General features: G+C 39.0%; 1 protein-coding gene across 1 annotated transcript in view; it reads right to left on the reverse strand.

The window, feature by feature from the left end:
* calcr (calcitonin receptor) overlaps positions 1-18,634 on the reverse strand; it is a 65,122-nt gene that overhangs the window by 23,497 nt on the left and 22,991 nt on the right. The window contains exons 3-16 of the mRNA XM_085396292.1: positions 12,463-12,530; positions 7,829-7,979; positions 7,304-7,411; positions 5,427-5,512; positions 5,186-5,327; positions 4,978-5,088; positions 4,670-4,782; positions 4,479-4,551; positions 3,191-3,301; positions 2,923-3,035; positions 2,640-2,805; positions 2,440-2,550; positions 2,242-2,354; positions 1,074-1,165 (exon numbers count right to left, since the gene is read on the reverse strand). Of these exons, the coding sequence (XP_085252418.1) occupies positions 1,074-1,165; positions 2,242-2,354; positions 2,440-2,550; positions 2,640-2,805; positions 2,923-3,035; positions 3,191-3,301; positions 4,479-4,551; positions 4,670-4,782; positions 4,978-5,088; positions 5,186-5,327; positions 5,427-5,512; positions 7,304-7,411; positions 7,829-7,979; positions 12,463-12,507 (1,535 nt within the window). The 5' untranslated portion in view covers positions 12,508-12,530. The remainder of the gene's footprint in view (positions 1-1,073; positions 1,166-2,241; positions 2,355-2,439; positions 2,551-2,639; positions 2,806-2,922; positions 3,036-3,190; positions 3,302-4,478; positions 4,552-4,669; positions 4,783-4,977; positions 5,089-5,185; positions 5,328-5,426; positions 5,513-7,303; positions 7,412-7,828; positions 7,980-12,462; positions 12,531-18,634) is intronic.

Below are 18,634 nucleotides of genomic sequence, written 5' to 3' on the forward strand. Positions count from 1 at the left end.
CTGAATTGAATTGAAATATTGGTTTTCTGGTGATTGCACAGACTTTTTTTTAGGCCAGAAACAAGCTGCAAATAGTTGCACTGACCAACTAGTTGTCTAGAGGCTGAGACTCTCAACCCCTGGGCAACCACCTTGGATCACAATGGGATTGCCAGAGTCATCAGGGTTGCCAGGTCTCCTGGTGGGAGTCTGACTCAGACCAAGTGCAACACTCTCAGATTGGTGAGTTGCTGCAAAAAAAATGCTGATTTAAAAACACAGACAGATTGCCAACATGTCGTAATGAGTCTGAGTCAGTCTGTGCTGAGGAGTGCAACTCATCTGTGACATCTGTGTGTCTTTGCTATCCAGCTGCCAGTTGTTTTTATTCGGGTTATGTTCCTATGTAGATCCTGAGTGACGGCATCATTTTGCTGTTAAATCACCATCCTGTAGCAACTATGTCCCTAATCTGTTTCAGATTTATGAGGTTCTGGGTGGACCCTTAAGTAGCTAATGTAAATTTACAATTTCTGCCAGTTTATCACGGTGAATCACCATATTATCCCAAACAAATTGCATTTAATTGCCAATTTGACGCTACTCAATCACAAACTGATAGCATACTGACTCTGTTTTAATGCCACTTTTTCACCATTTTGATGCAGCAAAGTCCCTTTGAAGATGGCAACTGACTGTGAGTGGTCCTCAAAGACAACAAGTTCATTATAGATAGTTCTAATAATTGTGGTTATGACACATCTCCAGCCACTGTTTTTCCTAGTATGACTATAGTGTAAGAGAAACTGCAGTGTCAGATTGATACTTTGCATTAATTTATGACAGGGAATAATATTTTTATTACAGTCTGTCTCATATTTTGCTGACTCCAAATAAGGCAAAGACAAGAATCGTGCTAATAATGAGTAAGGACAACATCACTGTGCCTGTCAGATCATGTCAGGTAAAGATGATGAGTCATTAAGGATGACAACACCACCTATTAATCATCATTGCGTCATCAAACTACAGTTGCATTCTCACAGTGCTGCAGTCTCACATGTAGGAAAGATTCATCACATTGAATCTTTTACCTGAAGTAGAAGAAGATGGCCAGAGAAATAAGCAGGGAGGCTATGGATAAAGCATGGCCCACGATGGCCATGTAAAACAGGATGTAGGCGGACTGTAAAGCAAAACAAAAAAACACAAAGATAGAGATACTGTGTATTACTAGACAAAAAGAACATGTTTTATTATCGACAAGAAATTAACTGGAGCTGACAGAGGAATGTTTGAATCAAGATAAAATATTATTTGAATGACCGAAGCAGGTAGAGGTATCAATCAGTCAGTTATGATTAGTGCTGCAAACATTTTCTATCTCTGGCACAATTTAATCCCCAGGTCTAACTCTAACACCTTCTGTTCACTGTATAGCCAAAATATCCATTAGTAAACAAAACAAATTGCAATGACAACAAAATTGAAACGGCTTTTGGGAGATTATGAATGGTCAAGGTCAACAAATCCAGAAAGATTCCAGATCCAAATTTAAAGCCAGCTGCTGAACATTTTTGCACAAACACAAATGGTTTGGCATAAGAGTTGATAATAACATGCTTGCCCATAAAAGAGGCACAGTCACTACTAATTAAAACATTTCCAAAATGTTTTACTAAAGTTCAAACAGTCCATCTGGGTGTTTGTATTCCCAGTGAGAGTTCTGTGATGCTCTGGTCTGGTTTTCATGTGGAAAATGTTGTTAAAGGCTTCATTTTGTAGCCGTGGGCTGTTGGTGATGAGAAGGTTGTTAATATGTGAAGATGTCGTCGTAACACTATTACTAAGGAGACTTCCTATGACTGTATAGCCTGTGGCACAGGCTATTGGGAAGCATTTATTGGAAGCAAGCTTCCAATAAATGCAAACTCTATTTGTTCAGTCAAACAAAACCTACTTTGTCTGGACTTGGCCCCATGAGATAAGACCATTACATGTACAAATTCTAACTGTAAGCAGGTAATAATGTAATTTTAAGCCTTCCTGCCTGTCATGTAAACAAATGCATCAAACTCATGCGTGGTCTGAAATGTCAGCTATGCTATTTTAGATCAGTATCACACCAGTATGGGAGAGTTATGAATCTTGGTAGTGCAGAGCCCCTGGCACAAAGGAAACTATTATGCTGACCCATCACACTGTGGCCACAATGCAGCAGATTAATGATAGCAGAATAGTTTTAAATTTGAAATAAATTACCTTCAGCTTGGCATTGGTGTTTTCATTGCAGAGTGTGTAGTTAGACCAAGTTCTGTTGGTGTCCGGGTGACGAAACCACTGCCCGTCCTCTCCACAATACTTTGTTGCTTTTTCTGAACATATCGGTCATGAACTAAGTTAATCGCTTCAAATCAAAAGAACTTGAAAGGAGCTCAATGCTTCAGTCTCGCTGCTTACCCGTAGGGTCGAAGTCATGAAAATAATTAGGGCAGTTTTGGAAAGTGTAAGTTCCCGCTGGAGTGTCGTCCCAGCACAGCCAGCCATCCCAGTTCCGACTGCAGTACAAACCTATAACATCGACGCAGTGTGATGACACTTAAACATTAAGAGGGGAGTAGAGAACCCCAGATTTTCATTTCATTTGATATTCTTGTTACCTGATTTGTTATAAGGCGGATCTCGATTCATTTTCTCGAAGCATTTGTACTGGTTGTCGAGGATTTTTTTCCTCACTATTTCCTGCTGCTCCCGATTAGCCGTGGGACTGACCGTGGCCTCGTCGGCACCGTTGACCTCAGTGTCCCTGGAAAACTGGGCGGCTGCCTTGATTTTAGTGAAGTTTAATATCACACATACACACACAGAGTCATGCTCAGTTAAACTAAACAATGACCAAGGAGAAAAACGGTATGGAATAATTGCACTTTATTGTTACATTACCTTTAACTTGTCTTTAGTGTTGATGGCACAGAGTGTATAGTTGGTCCATGTCTTGTTGCTCTCTGGGTGGCGAAACCACTGCCCATCCTCTCTGCAGTACCTGGATGCCCTTTCTAAAAAGAATGCTTATGTATAAATATATCGCTGTACACAATTTAACACTCATTGAGTTCTTTCTTTAAAAATATAATTCATAGAAGACGAAAAAAGGTTAGCAGGAAAGCAGCAAATCTTTAAACAAGCAACCGTGTTGAATTTTACCACCTACCAGTGGGGTCAAGGTCAGAAAAATAATCAGGGCAGCTCTGAGAGACAGTGGTTCCTGCCGGAGTGTCGTCCCAGCACAACCAGCCATCCCAGTCACGGTTGCAGTACGGTCCTGTAGGACCCACAAAACATGATAGCAAATGTGTATAGGTCTCAAATTCACATGGATAAACGTGAAACTTATAATTACAGGGAAATCTCACTGGCTAAAAACAAGACACAGTAATATTTACTTGGACTATCTTTAGGTTTGATGCAGTCACTTTGGCATTGTTTTGTGCAACGTCACATTTATTTCCATCTTGAGTTGCATTGTGTTTTAGACAAGATCTTGTACTGACAAAGGGAGCGTTAGCCTGCTGGGTACAGTCTTCTCCACTGCATCCCGAAGATTCTCAGTGGTTTTAATGTCTTGTGGTCCATGAACCACTGTTTCACAGTTTGAGCCTGTTGAATGATGACGTTGCCATCTGGTGAATATTCAGGTGGTCATTTGAGCTCTGTACAACTGAAGCAACCGGAGATCACAACACCTCCCCCACTGGGTTCTACGGTAGGCATTAGGCACGAGCACCTCATCCACCTTTCTTTTTTTACCTTTCTTGTCCATCAGTTTTGAACAGGGTTAATCTGGACTCATCAGACCACAAGACTTTTCTGTTGCTCCAAAGTCCGATCTTTATGCTACCTGGGAAAATGAGGCTTTTTTGCGATTCGCTTCACTGATAAGTATTTTTTCTTAAAGCTGCACAACTGTTCTCTTTTGTTGGGAATGCTCTTACTTTCACCAGTAAACATAGCTGTGAGTTGTGCTGGTGGATTATTTAAATTTTTTTTAATGATTTGATGTCACCAAACATTTACATAACCTCTGATCACTTCACCATATTCAGAATTTTTTCCCCGATTACATTTCTTCCTCGTAGCAGTCCTCCCAGGTTTAAATAATGCATCGGGAAGTTCCTAATCCAGCTTTAGTAATTTCCGCAATATCCTCATTGGGTTTTTTTTGCTTAATGCAGGTGGATAATTCGACTTCTGAAACAGAGTAACATCTTATTCACAACCATGGGATGCATCACCAGACATGGCTGTTTACGAACTTGGAAGCTACTCACTGCATCCCTTGAGGTTAAATAACTTTCTGTAAACCAAAACATTAATCATCATCATCAGAAATTATCCAATGGAAGGTTCTTATCCAATTATTTTGTGAAGTCCAGGCACTGAATTTCTTTGGCCAGGTAGTGTAAAAGCTCAGCACTGTGTAGAAGAAAGAATCAGTTTACCTGTTTTTGTAGACGGTGGCTCTTGTTTTATTTTGAGGAGACATCTATATTCACTCTCAAGCAACTTCAGTTTCTATGCGGAAAGAATGAAAATTTCAGCTTTAAACAGTACTGAACAGACAAACTGAGGACCATGTGCAGGGACCTGTCAAATAAACACACATCAGTTTATTACATTCAGCACATGTTACCCTCTGCCTTTTCTCATGGGTGGTTGCACAGAGCGTATAGTTGGTCCAAGTCCTGTTGCTGTCTGGATGTTGAAACCACTTCCCATCTGCTCCACAGTACTTAGTTGCCTTTTCTGTAAAGAATAATTCCATCACTAAATACAGGTGCTTTTTACTATCCATCCATTCATTCATTTTCTTCTGCTCATGGATTCAAACCGAGGACCTTACTGTGTGGAAACAGTGTAACGCTTCCTCTTCTTACTTAGATGTTTAGATATTGTAACAGTTTATCAGATGAGCAAATCCTCTTGAATGTCTTTGCTCACCTGTGGGGTCGAAGTCACCGAAATAATCAGGGCAGTTTCGGGAGGCGTACGTGTCCGCTGGAGTGTCATCCCAACACAACCACCCATCCCAGGTACGACTACAATACCGCCCTACACCAGGAAAAAAAAGCAAAGAAATGTTTACAGGCCTATTATTCATAAATTTGCAAGCCTGTAATGCAGATGCTGATGAATGTGATATATTGACCTGGTTTTCTATAAGGTGGATCATTCTTCATTTTCTCTTGGCATTTCTTTTCATTGTCAAGGATAATTTTCTCTGTGCTAACCCCTGGAGCCTCCGTGGTTGGCTCTGCTGCTGCATCCCTTTGAAAATCAGGGATTTCCTTCTGGGAAAGAAAAATATTAGTCTGCTGCATATAGAAACTGATGCAAGCTTTGTCTTGTTCAATCACTTTCAGAGAAAAAACAAAACAATGATCAATTACCTCTAATTTGTCCTTTAAAGTTTGTTGACAGGTAGAGCCAGTCTGGATCCAGTTACCTGATTCATCACAATATTTGGTCATTTTTTCTGTGGAAAAAAAGGGAAAAAGCCTCACTGGCAGTGCTACAACAACATTATCCATCAATAATTTTCCTAAAAGCCTCATATACTATATTAAACGGCTTACAGGCACAGTCTACTGCTCCTGTTTGTTTAGCAGAGAGTTCAGTAGAGATTCTTTGTATGCTTTGGCTGCGTCTTTCAGTGTTTTTCAACAGTAAAACATTGGCATAGCCCAAACACATAAATCTAAACCCGAACCTTGGCATTATGAAACAAATGCATTTAACTTAGCTCGAAAAATATCATCAGAAGTTAGTCACATAGAAATGTCCACATTTGGAATAATTGTACGGTCATTTCATATACGTCAGGTTTTAAACCACATGTAGTGGAGATCCATGGCTGGACCTATCAGTGAGATCACTTTGTTCTTGACATCAACAACTGCAGTCCAACTGCCTAGTCCTCTCTGGCAGCTCATTAACTGTTCAGCAACCACTTCCTACTGTACGTCTTCCCAAAGACCTCGTATCAGCAGCGTCAGCTTTCAAGGAGTCATGTGGGTACCCAGGCATTTTGGGAAGATCCTTCATGAGCCGTCTCTTACAAAAATGGCTTCTCTGTTCCCACATTCATGTTCTCGCTCCCTATCCATCTGTCAGGAATCGAGCGTCCCTATATATTTTTATAATTCCTCCCTTTATTTTCTTTTCTTTTGCTTGTCTTTTTTTACCCTTACATATTCCTCATTCATCTCTCTGTCCTCTCCTTCACCTCTGCTCTCTTCGTTATATTGCATCTCCTAAATCAGACATGACTTGAGTCTGGAGTTCTTCAACTAGACATTATTGAACCTTGTACTACTCACAATGTAAAAACTGCACATTCTTTGGAAACGCTTAATGCTGCAATCCCAACATCAATTGTACTTATATAATCACAGTCAAATTCAATATGAATAAATCTGTTTTTCTATCCTGCCTGACTCAAAGAGTACAGTAGGATCGTGTTTTACCTTGTTTACAGTGTATTAATCTTTTCTCTAGCATGTCATACAGAAGCAAATATGATTGGGCTTTTTCATGAATCTGCAACCAAGTAGTTATGCAAGGTTATGCTTAATCTCTACAGACTATTATCTTTATATAAGTGCACATAATCTGTAGGCAAGCAACAACATTTTTGCTATTGGAATCTTTCTGGTTTTAAATTTGTAGTGTCCAGAAGATTGGCCAATCAAATTTGAGCATTCAAGCAAATAGTTAGTACTAAGTTAAAATGTATCAACATTAATAAACAATGAATGGGATTGAATTATTGGCTTGGATATCTGCAGGTTACACCGAAACCAGTTGCACAGTTGTGCTTGAATGAAGATGGTTACCGTCTTAAGATCGTATTACTAAGCTGAGGCTGTGTGATAAACAAAAGCATTAACCTTTGACCTGACGAGGGGATTTACGTAATACATAATAGATAATCTGCCTCAGCTAAGTTTCACATCAATCACTCTATTGCTTTATGAATAAAACTGATGATACTTAATGGCTGATGCGTGGTTTCCATGCATCAGCCATTAAGTTTAAGACATATGTCTAAAAATAATTCTGTTATGCATAAAATTCATAAAACCATACACTAAAACTAAGCAGAACTCCGCAGCTGTGAAATTTTAAGTCCTTACAGAACAAAGTTAAGCAAGCTATCTGGCCTCTGTGAGACACGATTAGCCATTTTCCCGATGTTACCCAGCAGGTCTCACTTCAGACTGCCTGTTGCTGTAAATCTAGTGAGAGATGCGAAAAACGTTCTTACCAGTCGGGTAGAGTTGAGGATGATGCGGACAATTTTGTGTTACTGATGTCCCGGCTGGTGTCTCATCCCAGCACAACAAACCATCCCACATGTAATCACAGCGCACCCCTCGAAGAAGGAAAAAAAGAAAAAAAAAAAAAAGGGGGGGGGGGGTGTAATTACTATCATAAACACTTATTTTTCTTACATAAGTATACTATTAAAGAAAAAACTTAAAAAGGGAAAATGTCCTTGTCTTTTCTACATTACGTTACAATTTAAAAAATTTTTTGTATTATTCATTTATTTAGTCAGAGTAATATAATGTAAAATAATGTCTCTACAGATGTGATTACGTCTTGCGGCCTAAACTTTAAAAGCCCTATTGGGCCAGTTAGCTTGCAGCAGTACCACTATCATCTTTAACACGAACACAAACATTGTTCTGGTCCCATTCAATAGTTTTACATCACTCCACCTGCAAAGCCCTCCCAGAGTTAATGGATTTGGTCTCAAGAAGCCTGAAATTAATTTGGGACCTCTCACCAGTTCTGCTTTCTTGGCGGCCTTTGCGGGACAGCTCGAGACATTTGTATTGACCCTGGCTCAGCGCCTGCACACTTTGTCCCTCTACAATGCTCTGCTGAGGACTGAGCGATGGGTCTGAGATTGAGTCAGTGCCTTCCGCTGTCCTGCACTGTGGAGACAACATGAATTAGAGTTGAGAGGAGGACATGCCCTACACTAAGTGCAATACGTGCCGTGGCCAGGGAAGCATCATTGTGTTGTTTGCGGTTTCTGCTCTGATCTACATTTCTTTGATCGTCCAAAAAAAAGGTAAATATCATCTTGAATGGTGATGTAGGTTTCAATTATAATATCTCAGAGTTTTATTATGCTTGGATAAAGATGTGCATTTGGATAAAGGATAGAAAAAAATGAAAAAAGTCAGCATGGAAAGTTTTTGAAGCATCTTCAAAGCTTTTCTGATGAGGATTTCACTCTGCTTTGAAATTCTACTCACGCTCCATTTGTGTAACTCATTAAAATGTTTGCAAGCTCACAAAGGACGTTAAGCAGCTGACTTTCTCCCAATGAATCTTTTCTCTGCTCTATTGTTTGTGTTTGGAGGTAACATTAAAATGGAGAGCCCGCTGTGTGAAATGCTGATTCTGATAATGCTGTTCACTGAAGGATAAAGAGCCCATCTTGCTGTGACTTATCTTCCTTCTTTTTTTGGCTGAAAATTAAGCCTCTCGAAGGCTCGTGCACTTGCATTTTCCAAATTCTTTGTGGAAATTTAGTACTTTGCTTGGGAGATTGTGTCTACATATCACAAATGAGATGCAAACCCACAATCCCCTGGTTGTCTGTGGAGGAAATACAAATTGTGACTAGATCAAAGTGTCGTCCTTACCTGTACGATAAAAAGTTTGTAAAAAAAAGAAAAATACAAAGCAGGTTTTTAAAAAGTGGCTTTTGTTTGAGAGCTGATGTCCCATGTAGCAGTTTAGCAGCCGTACATATGATGTCACTCCAAGCATTGAAGTAAATGACGTCATACATACGACCACCAGGCCACCACCAGTATCAACAGCTGAGCTGAATGAGAAAAAATAAAACAACTTCGCATGTCATGGTCTAACAGCTTCATCACCTACACAAGTCTTTTGTATTCAACATGACAAAACCACACAACACAGAAACACGTGGCAGACCTGCACAGGTACATCAGGCATACATATTTAGCTGGAAGACCTCGTCCTCAACTCAAGCAGAAACGCAGGCTAGGAAAGTAAACTTCCATCTCCCTGCGACATTGAAGAATACCAAATGATTTTCCATGAAGCCCGTTGACTCAAAAAAATCTGTAAAAAGTTCAAAATTTTTCACCCAGTTGGTGTTGAAGATCATTTTATTAAGACCTTAATTATTCAACTAACCATAATTTGTACAAGCTCCACTTCAAAGTTTGACTTTTGATTGTAATACCTTAATAGGGCACATCATTACATGATAGAACACCATGCCAAAACATGTCATCCCTATATGACATACGGTTTGTGTTACGCTCTGTGACCGATGATTACAACAGCCCCATTAAGCTAATTGATGACATTCCTCAAAAGCTGGGGCTGGGGAAATGTCATAGCTCTCCAAGGTGCATTAAATATCTGATCCTGGTGTTCAGAAGAGCCCAAGATCAAGATTTGAGGTCAAGATCTCCATTAAGAGCTTTCTGCTGTAGGCTGTTGTTTATATGGCACTGCTATTGGACATTCATATAATGTCCAGAAATTGGTTATTAATACGAGATTATTGCATTAGGTTTTATTTCCTTTATTGCCTCTATTAACCTCTAACAGGAAGTTTACCTCCTGGTGTTTTATGCATAGTGAATCTTTAATCCATTTTTCTTTGATAAAGATCACAATTTCTACTCTCCACTGCCTTTCATTATTTTTTGCTATACGTGTATAGCCTTTATTTTGAGGCCATGTACATAGCGGCACAAAAGTGGTACAAAAATAAAACCAAAACTAAAAAAGTGACTTCTTTCTGTGGCTGATGAAAGGATGTGCTGTTATCAAAATGACAAATAACTTTATTAACATAGCACTTTTCAAAATTGCCATTACAAAGTGTGTTACAAGAGCAACAGAATAAATCCAGAGTAACAAACGTAAGAAATAAAAAGACAATTTAAAGCTAATTAAAGCTCAAATAAAATCGGGCAGAGCCTCGTCATTAAAAGTAACCTTGTGACTGACTTCCCCAATCCTGTTCCAGAATGCAATCGTGCGGTTAAGTGCTTTAGACAATGAGACCGTTTTTGTTATTTTGACTCTGAGCACCAACACAATGGATTTTAAATCAAACAAACAAGATGTGATTGAAGTGCAGACTTTTAAATCAAGGTTTTACAAAAGTATTGTATTAACTGTTTAAAAATCACAGACATGTCTATACATCGCCCCCAGGCTTCAGAGGCTCAGAGTAATTGGACAGTTGACTGGCAAGCAGTTCCATCTTCCCTCATTATTTTTTTTATCACAAATTAAGGAGATAAAACATCTGGAATTAATTCAAAGCGTTGAACTTTAATTTGGTAGCTGTTCACTTTAGCTCTCCAAAGAGGAAAAAAGAGATGTCGATATAAAGACAAAGATCATCATTAGGATTGAAAAACCAAAATAAACTTCACAGAGAGAGAGAAAAAAAAACTTTAGAAGTGACCAAATCAGCAATCTGGTGATTCTTAAACAGAAGGAGCGCAGAGGCCAGCTCAGCAACACCAAGCGGCCTGAAAGACCACAATGATGTGGATGATCACAAAATAATTTCCATGGTTAACAACAGCATCCAATACAACAAGGTGAAAAACACTGGTTAACGCTCAAGAAAAAGAAGTCCCAACTCTGCTAGAAAATACCTTAAAGACCCCATTGAGCAGATGGACGGATGAAAACAAAGATATTGAGGAGAAAAACAGCTTGAGTGTATTGCATCATCTGTCAAACACAGTGGAGGAAATGTTATTGCATGGGCATGAATGGCTGCCAGTGGAGCTGGGTCACTGGTGTTTACTGATGGCGTGACTGCTGATGGAAGCAGCAGGATGAATTGTGAAGTGGACAGGGCTATATTCTCTACTCAGATTTAACCAAATGCTGCAAAACCGATCCAACAGTGCATCACAGTGGACGTGGATAATGACCCAAAGCTTACTGCAAAAGCAACCCAAGAATTTCTCAAGGCAAAGAAAAGGAGTATTCTTCAATGGCCAAATCATTCACCTGAATCTCTGCCTCCACTTATGAAAACTGAAAACAGAAAGACCCACAGTATGTCATGGTCCCCCTGTCCTCTCAGGTTCTAAGTTTCTTTCATTCTTTTAATAATTATAACAGCTTAGATTTGTACAGCACCTTTCAAGAAACCCAAGGACGCTTTACAAAAGAGTATAAACAAACGATCTTCTCCATTTGCTCCATCTCTCTTCTCTCTATCGTGTGTGTGGGCTTGAGTATTAACTTTCTTTACTCCTCCCACAAGTAGATCCTCATCTGCTACCAGCAGCAGTATATAACCCTTGTTCTCCTCTCTGTTTCTTGTAGGAATGACTAATTTAGACCTCTTACCTTATTTGCTTGTTAACTTGGTGACCAGTGCGCCATACTTACCTGACCTGTCCTCCTTTTTTTGCAGATTGTGTCCTGGTGTGCCTGCCTGACTTACTCTTTTTCTCACAAAAAATACTTACCTGTGGGTTTGGAGGGAACTTACCTGCACTAGCGTGTGTGGAGAATATGTCGCAGTAAACACAGCTGTGGAAAACAGAATTTTACCTGCAGTTCTACTCGTGAAAGCAACCAAAACCAAGCTCTGCCTGCAAGCTGAGAGAACAGTGAACAAGTGGTAACTGGATTTGAACCTACAAAAAGAGAAAGATTTGAAACCCAGTGTTTCAATATCAACTTTAGTAGTGTTGCGAAACGCTGTAAATACTTACCTGCTGTGAATTCAAGAGTGTTAATCAAAGCCTTTGAACTTTTTCCAGCCTGTTGCACCAACCATGAAAAAGCAAGTGACGGCTACTGCAGTAAAGGCCTGGCAGAGCATCTCAAGGGAGGAATCCTAATTTGTCCAATTATTTTTGAGCCTCTGAAAATGGTGTGCTATGTATGAAGATTTAATGTAACACAAATAATAAATTAAACCTCTTGCACTAAAGCTGAAAGTCACGCTTAAATCACACCTTTTTGATCTTTTGATTGGAAATCCACTAAAATATTCATAAGTTTAAGAAATGACTTGTCCAATGTGTCTTTTTGCATCTGAAGATGTCATTTTACATTAAAACTGTTGTGATCTTCTGCATAAAGGGCAAGGATCAGCTATATTTTGAATAGAATAGAAAATGCACATCTATACATATATATACTTGGCTCATTTATATTGGGGGATATTTAAACTGGGGTAGTTCTACAGTTAATTTTACAGGGTGAGTGAATTTGCTGGTTAAAGAAAACCACTAGACCACAACATATTATACATCCCTTTAATGAGAATTGAATCTTGTTCAGGAAACATGTACAGCATACAAAATTGGCAAAGTGAGAGATAGGGCCTTCAGAAATATATGCCATTGTACATCCTTGTGTAAAAAGTGAGCTTACCACCAGGAGAAACCAAAGGATCCAAATGGAGCCCATTAACCTCATATCTTCCTCTCACAGGGAGATCTCTAGAGAGAGGGAGGAGAACAACATGTTAAACCTATCAGAAAAATAAATTGTCTACCGTGAAGGTGACTGACTAAACAAACAGTGTGCTGTTTCAAATCAGGATTACAGCTTCTCAGGAGAAAACAGTCACAGCAATCAGTCATCTGAAATGCAAAACACTGCAGCAGCGCTGCAGTTTGTGACATTCCACACTCCTCGCCTTTGTGCGCGTGCCTGGGAGATGGTGAGACGGCGTGTCTGTCAGGATGCGAAACAATGGCATAAAAGGAGTAACTTTACATTGGGAGAGCAAAAAGAATGATGAAAAGCAGAAACACATTCGGACCGAAATAGTTGATGCTCATTAATCATTTTGCGCTGAGCCTCTAGCTCCGCAGGACGACAGGAGCTGGGCGGACGGTTCAGTAACCGAGTGCATGTGAGATTAAAATTCTCTTCAGGTCTCTTTTCTCAGGCTAACAGAGTCCCTGTTGAAAACCCATCATTCTGCAGTTTGAACAGTTACAATGACCCACTGGTTGTTCTCCACACCCCACACTGGCCCAGGGGGTACGATACGCATGCATGAGCCAGTCCAATAAATCACCATGAAAGGACAATTTATAGTATTTGTTTGGCTTCAGACGCACACGGATGGTAGGCTACTTAGCTTTAGGGTGACAAATATACCTGGATCTGCCAAGAGTGTAAGTCTAGCGATGCTGATGTCTGAACAGGAATCCCTTGAATCTTTTCCAGTTCTTATGTTTCGACGTTTCACTGGTTTCCTTTGATGTGACCTGTTAGTGTTAGACTTCATTTGAACATTTTATTGCTGGCTTTTAAAGCCCTTCATGGTCTGACTCCTGTCTATACCTATGAGATGTTAACTTCATATGATCCGGGCCGCTGCTTGACATCTTCTGACCGGGCCTTTGTTAACGGTTCCAAAGGCTTTCATTAAGACAATGGGAAACCAAACTTTTTCTTTCTGTAAATCTCTTTTTGAATCACACGGTTTATCATTCAGTTTTCTATAGCTGCTCATGGCTTTATCAAATCTTTTTCACTTTTAAGACCCAAAGATTGTATCCTTCTTTTTCTTTTGATTTTTAAGTTATGTTGAATTGTTTTTAACTCTAACTCTAAATAAAAGTATTTTGCAAAATTTTACAGCTTACAGTTTGTGATTGAGAAAACAGGAAATGTTTTCTACCAGTCCCTTTGTGGAAATACATGCTGACATTTACTGACTAGTTATATGTATATATATATATATGTATATATATAAAGTAAGTTTTATGCTCATGGTCACAGATTTTTTGATAATGCAAATCGAGTGTAAACCAAAGCTCAGTAAACACAAATGACACAACACAATAAGACTGTCACAGATACACTGATCCATTTGAAATTTGGGGTTTTAAAAATACAAAAATCTAGAGCCCACAGAGGTGATCTTAAATGTACAACTTGGGCTGAAAAACTGCTAAAATCCCACGAATTAGGTTTAACCCTTTAAAGCCGGTTGGAGGTTTTGCGTAACTATTTTTAAATCCCAGTAGCACTGCAACCACGTAAGTTAGCGCAATAATTTTTTTTGCATATGAAACTGGAGGAGTTGTACTTACATCTTATGCCATCAGCTTGTCCTCAGTCACAGTTTCGTTCCACATACAGCTTTGCAAAAATTGCATAGAAGCACTTGCAGCAACAAAAACATAATATTCCAGAAACACGGTTTTACCATCAGGGCCTTATGAGCCTATACTGGTGTTTTTAAAAGTTATGTTTGACTTTATGACATTCTGTGTCATTTCTGGGATGCTTAGGACTCATATTGCACTGCTGTTATATATAGTTTAGCTTATTTTGATGCATATGCTGTTTTTTTTGGCAAATTTGCAATATAATATTTATTTTCGTTTTTCCTGCAGTATATGAAAATTGGTGTATTTCAAAAATAAAACTATGAAGACACTCAGAATAAATTTCCTGTGGTTGTAAACTATTTTGTGCAACTTTTTTGTATTTACAGTTTTGAGAGATAAGCCTCTTAAATTTCTCTAACTAGAAATATATGTAAAAAAACCCAAAAGATTTTCAATTTTTTTGTAGTTTATTGCACTTTTTTGCAATTTATGTAATTACTATGCACTTAATGCATACATATTATTAAAATGTGGGCTATAATGGTTGTATTGATGTATATCAGCTTGAAATGCTCCCAAAAATGGCACTACAGCATGTAAAAATATAATATAAGCTCTGGCGGATTTGGGTTCTATGGTAGGTCTTAAAGGGTTAAATAACAATTATAAATAATAATAATAATGAGTTAGAGAATGACTGTAATTAGCCCACTCCTAATCACCAAACATTTTCAGTCCAAGCCTAAATACTGCTCTATATTTTCCCAAAAATAGACCAGAATTTACTGGACTATTTTTCTGGGTCCACCTCAGTGTCTAAAAGCTGAAGATCATAACGACAAAGCAGTTTTCACCGCTGCTTTGAAAAGAAGCGGGGAAGGAAAACAAAGAAGCGCACAAATATAGCGATTATTAGGAAAGAGATGAGACATGACAGGCGAGGGAGAAGTATGGATCCCAAAATTGCCTCTAGGAGCAGAAGATCCATGAACACTACTATTACTGCAGCACAGAGGTTCCACATCAGTCACGTATCCTGCTAATCACCACTGGGTGATCACGCGCATGTGAATTTATCTAAAAGCGGATTAATTGCATATTCTGTGAGGCAGAGACTTTCCACAACGAGTCAAATAACAGTTAAACGCTGTTAGGACAAATGACATTACTCACTTCATGCCAAGTAGAAAAGGCATCACTGAGAACGACTGAAACTGTCAGGCAGGAAATAATGGTACTGAATTATTTCAATTATTTCATATATTTTATGTATGTAAAATAGGAAAGCACTTTAAATTTTAAATGCCACTTTTAATGGCTCTGTGAATATCAATATTACTCTGATAGATAGAGCTACAGAAGGTTTTTAGGCTAGCATAAACACTGGAAACATTGGGTATAGTCCAAAGTAAAAAAACAAACCAAAAAAAGTTAATTTTTATTTTTTTTAGATGGTAACAAGAATTCAAACAAAATCAGAAAATACACCTATGGACAGGTTTTTAAGGCACCTATTGCATAATTGAAGTAGTAGGAGAGCTGCTATGTAGGCATTGTTATAAAGATTATGGGAACTGGGTGTGTACTCGGTGCCGGGTAGGTAGTTGGGACTGTTTGAGACATCAATAACCCCTGGAGCATTTCAACATTATAACACACTCTCTGCCCATCAATAATAAATTTGCACGTTTCAAATCTTAACAGCTCTGCTTCACACGTGACAGGACTCAAACTCAAATCTCCAGGCTATATTCGACTTTCATCAGGGAAGAGGTTAGGCTATCCTTTCCCATTAGCTCCATGTACGTGTCTAAAAATAGACCCCAGAGCATTTTGTAGGCGGATGGGTCCAATGTGATAAGAACAGTGAGGCATGAAGCTCCGCACACTCCCCGTAGAGAAGATGAGAGCGAGCGCTCAAACAGGATGAGGGGGCACAGAGGAGAACGTAAACAGTATAACAGCGCTGTTTAGGACTGGAAGCTGATGCAGAGCGAGCGTAGCTGCAGCAGGTTAGGTGCAACATTAGTTATACTCTAAATAAAATACAATAAAATACAATGAAAACCATTTATTTTCACTTTAAGGGTAAGCTAGAGACTAAATGACTGTTAAAAGCAGTATGTCTTTAGCTTTTATATATTAAATGAATTCAAAATGATGACATCAGCTGCTTCTATTATGTCTTTTGTCTTTGATTGGTGATTCCAACAGCAGATTTCTTTTAAGCTTAGAATCTAGATTTGTGCCTTTTTTATTTAAACAAACTGCAAACGTGTAAAGGGCGCAATGTCAACTTTGTGTGTGCTGCTTCTTATTGGAAATTTATGTGTTTTCCCTCCGTTTTTCCTTCTCCTCCTCTCCCCTTTTCTGCCTCTCTTTATGTCGTCCCTATATCAAACTGACAGCAGCAGACAGAGCCACTCATCTCTTCTCTTTCCTCATGCAGCGAGCGGTCACAGGCACCGTGACAACACAGATTTGTGCTGACATCACATCGGTGATGGAGGATGCGGCGGCCCGATGCAGCGTCTCCTGACTCACCGTTTCAGACCCCATCGCTCAGGCTGAAGGGAGCAGGCACACAGACGTGCTCTGGCATGCCGTTGCCAGGTAGCGATAAATGAGCCGGATCATGATGCGCGCTCAGGTGGATTAGTCTGATAAACTGACAGATTGTGAATGTTACCCGCAAGGCCGTTGTATAATTCTTGCTTAAAGAGCAAAATATTTGAACTGATTTATAAACTGCATGATCTACAAGCTGAGGAATTTCCTTACTGCTACTCAAGTTTACAACACATCCATAACCGCACTTCCCAGGAAGTTTTATGTATACTATGTGACGGCCTCCTGTGCTGTCAAAGAGAGTGATAAAGATTAGAAATAGCGTGTGGATGATACATCGTACATATACGCATTAAATAAGAGACAATGTTCACTCATTAAGAGTTAACAATAGAATCAGTGTATATCCAGTATTTTGGTATTGGTGGAAAAATACAGTGGCCCTGAGAGGCCAAACGGACTGCAACTTAAGAAAACAACAGCAATAAGAAAAACGCCACAAAAGCACACAAATCACAACGGAAACAGGAAAAACGGAAATAGGAAAAAAAGAAAACAGAAATAGGAAAAAACTGATTTCCAAAAGCACAAGGGAAGTGTTTCTGGGGAGACAATAACTCGACGGACCAGTTGCAGGAACCAAAACATGCTAGGTAAGTGTGTTTGTTTCTCATGATTCATATAATACTCATGATGGATTTTTAGGCTAATAATTAAGCTAACACACTTACCTCTCATCTTTTCTTCCCTCACAAAACCGATAGATCCTCCACTTCTTTTAAGTGTCTCCCAGCTCAATTCTTAGCATATTTTGGTTCCTGCAACTGGTCCGTAGGGTTATTGTCTCCCCAGAAACACTTCCCTTATGCTTTTGGAAATCAGTTTTTTTCTATTTCTGTTTTCTTTTTTTCTTATTTCTGTTGTGTTTTGCTGCTTTTGCAGCGTTTTTTTTTTTATTGCTGGTGTTTTCTTAAGTTGCAGTCCGTTTGGCCTCTTAGGGCTACCGTAGAAAAACTAAACACACGTGCAACAATACATAAATATTCATATATAATCCTTAAAGCGCCTCATAAAATAAAGCACACTGGGATAAAATAACCCATTTTCTTAAAGGTAATCTATGAAGCTGATGAAGTAATGTTACTGTGTTATATAGCACAATGAGGTCTGTCTCTTAAACCACAATATATCAATATATTCCTACATTTATGTGAAATCTCTTTTTTTCCTGCAACAGTAAGCAAACTTTGTGGATTCAACGCAGCTTAAATCCGTCACTATAAAAGCCTGTTTATATCATTCAAAGCACAGAATTCAATTTCACAGATTGAATGTTTACCAGCAGAGTTTTCACAACCATTTCCTCCAATAAATTGCATCGCCCTGGGCGAAAATAAATAAATTAAAAAAACGCCTTGTGATGAATAAGTACATATATCGCCAGCTATTTAAAGTCTCTGCAAGTTTACTTTCAAACTATAATAAACTTTAACAAGACAAAGCATGCCAACAAATAAGAACAAGTAGAGAAAAATCCAGTGAAGATAAAAACCTTTGCGCTGCTTTGCCCGTGTGGACTGATCAGTCACTTCCAACACTTTGCTATGAGTCACGTTTTAAAGTTGGAAAAATGTGAAAAGACTTGTTCGTGTTTTTTAGGTTTATCCTCTGTCTAAAAATATACCAAATGTTTCTCCAATTAAAGTAAAAAGAACAGCTAGAGTTGTTTCCTCTCCACGCATTTACCTCCTCCACCGCCTCCATATCCCACTTTTCTCAGCGTTCTGATTTCCTCTCTGGCCTTTATTTTCGTTTCCATATATCTCCAGCTCCTTTAATCTTTTCCCCCTATCACCTCCTTTCTCTATCGCTCTCTTGTCCGCCTCCCCCTGTCTTCACTCCGG

The sequence above is a fragment of the Rhamphochromis longiceps genome, linkage group LG22 (genome assembly GCF_057381845.1).
Source record: "Rhamphochromis longiceps isolate RC_006_pf linkage group LG22, R_longiceps_female_GT1.1, whole genome shotgun sequence".
NCBI classification, from domain to species: domain Eukaryota; kingdom Metazoa; phylum Chordata; class Actinopteri; order Cichliformes; family Cichlidae; genus Rhamphochromis; species Rhamphochromis longiceps.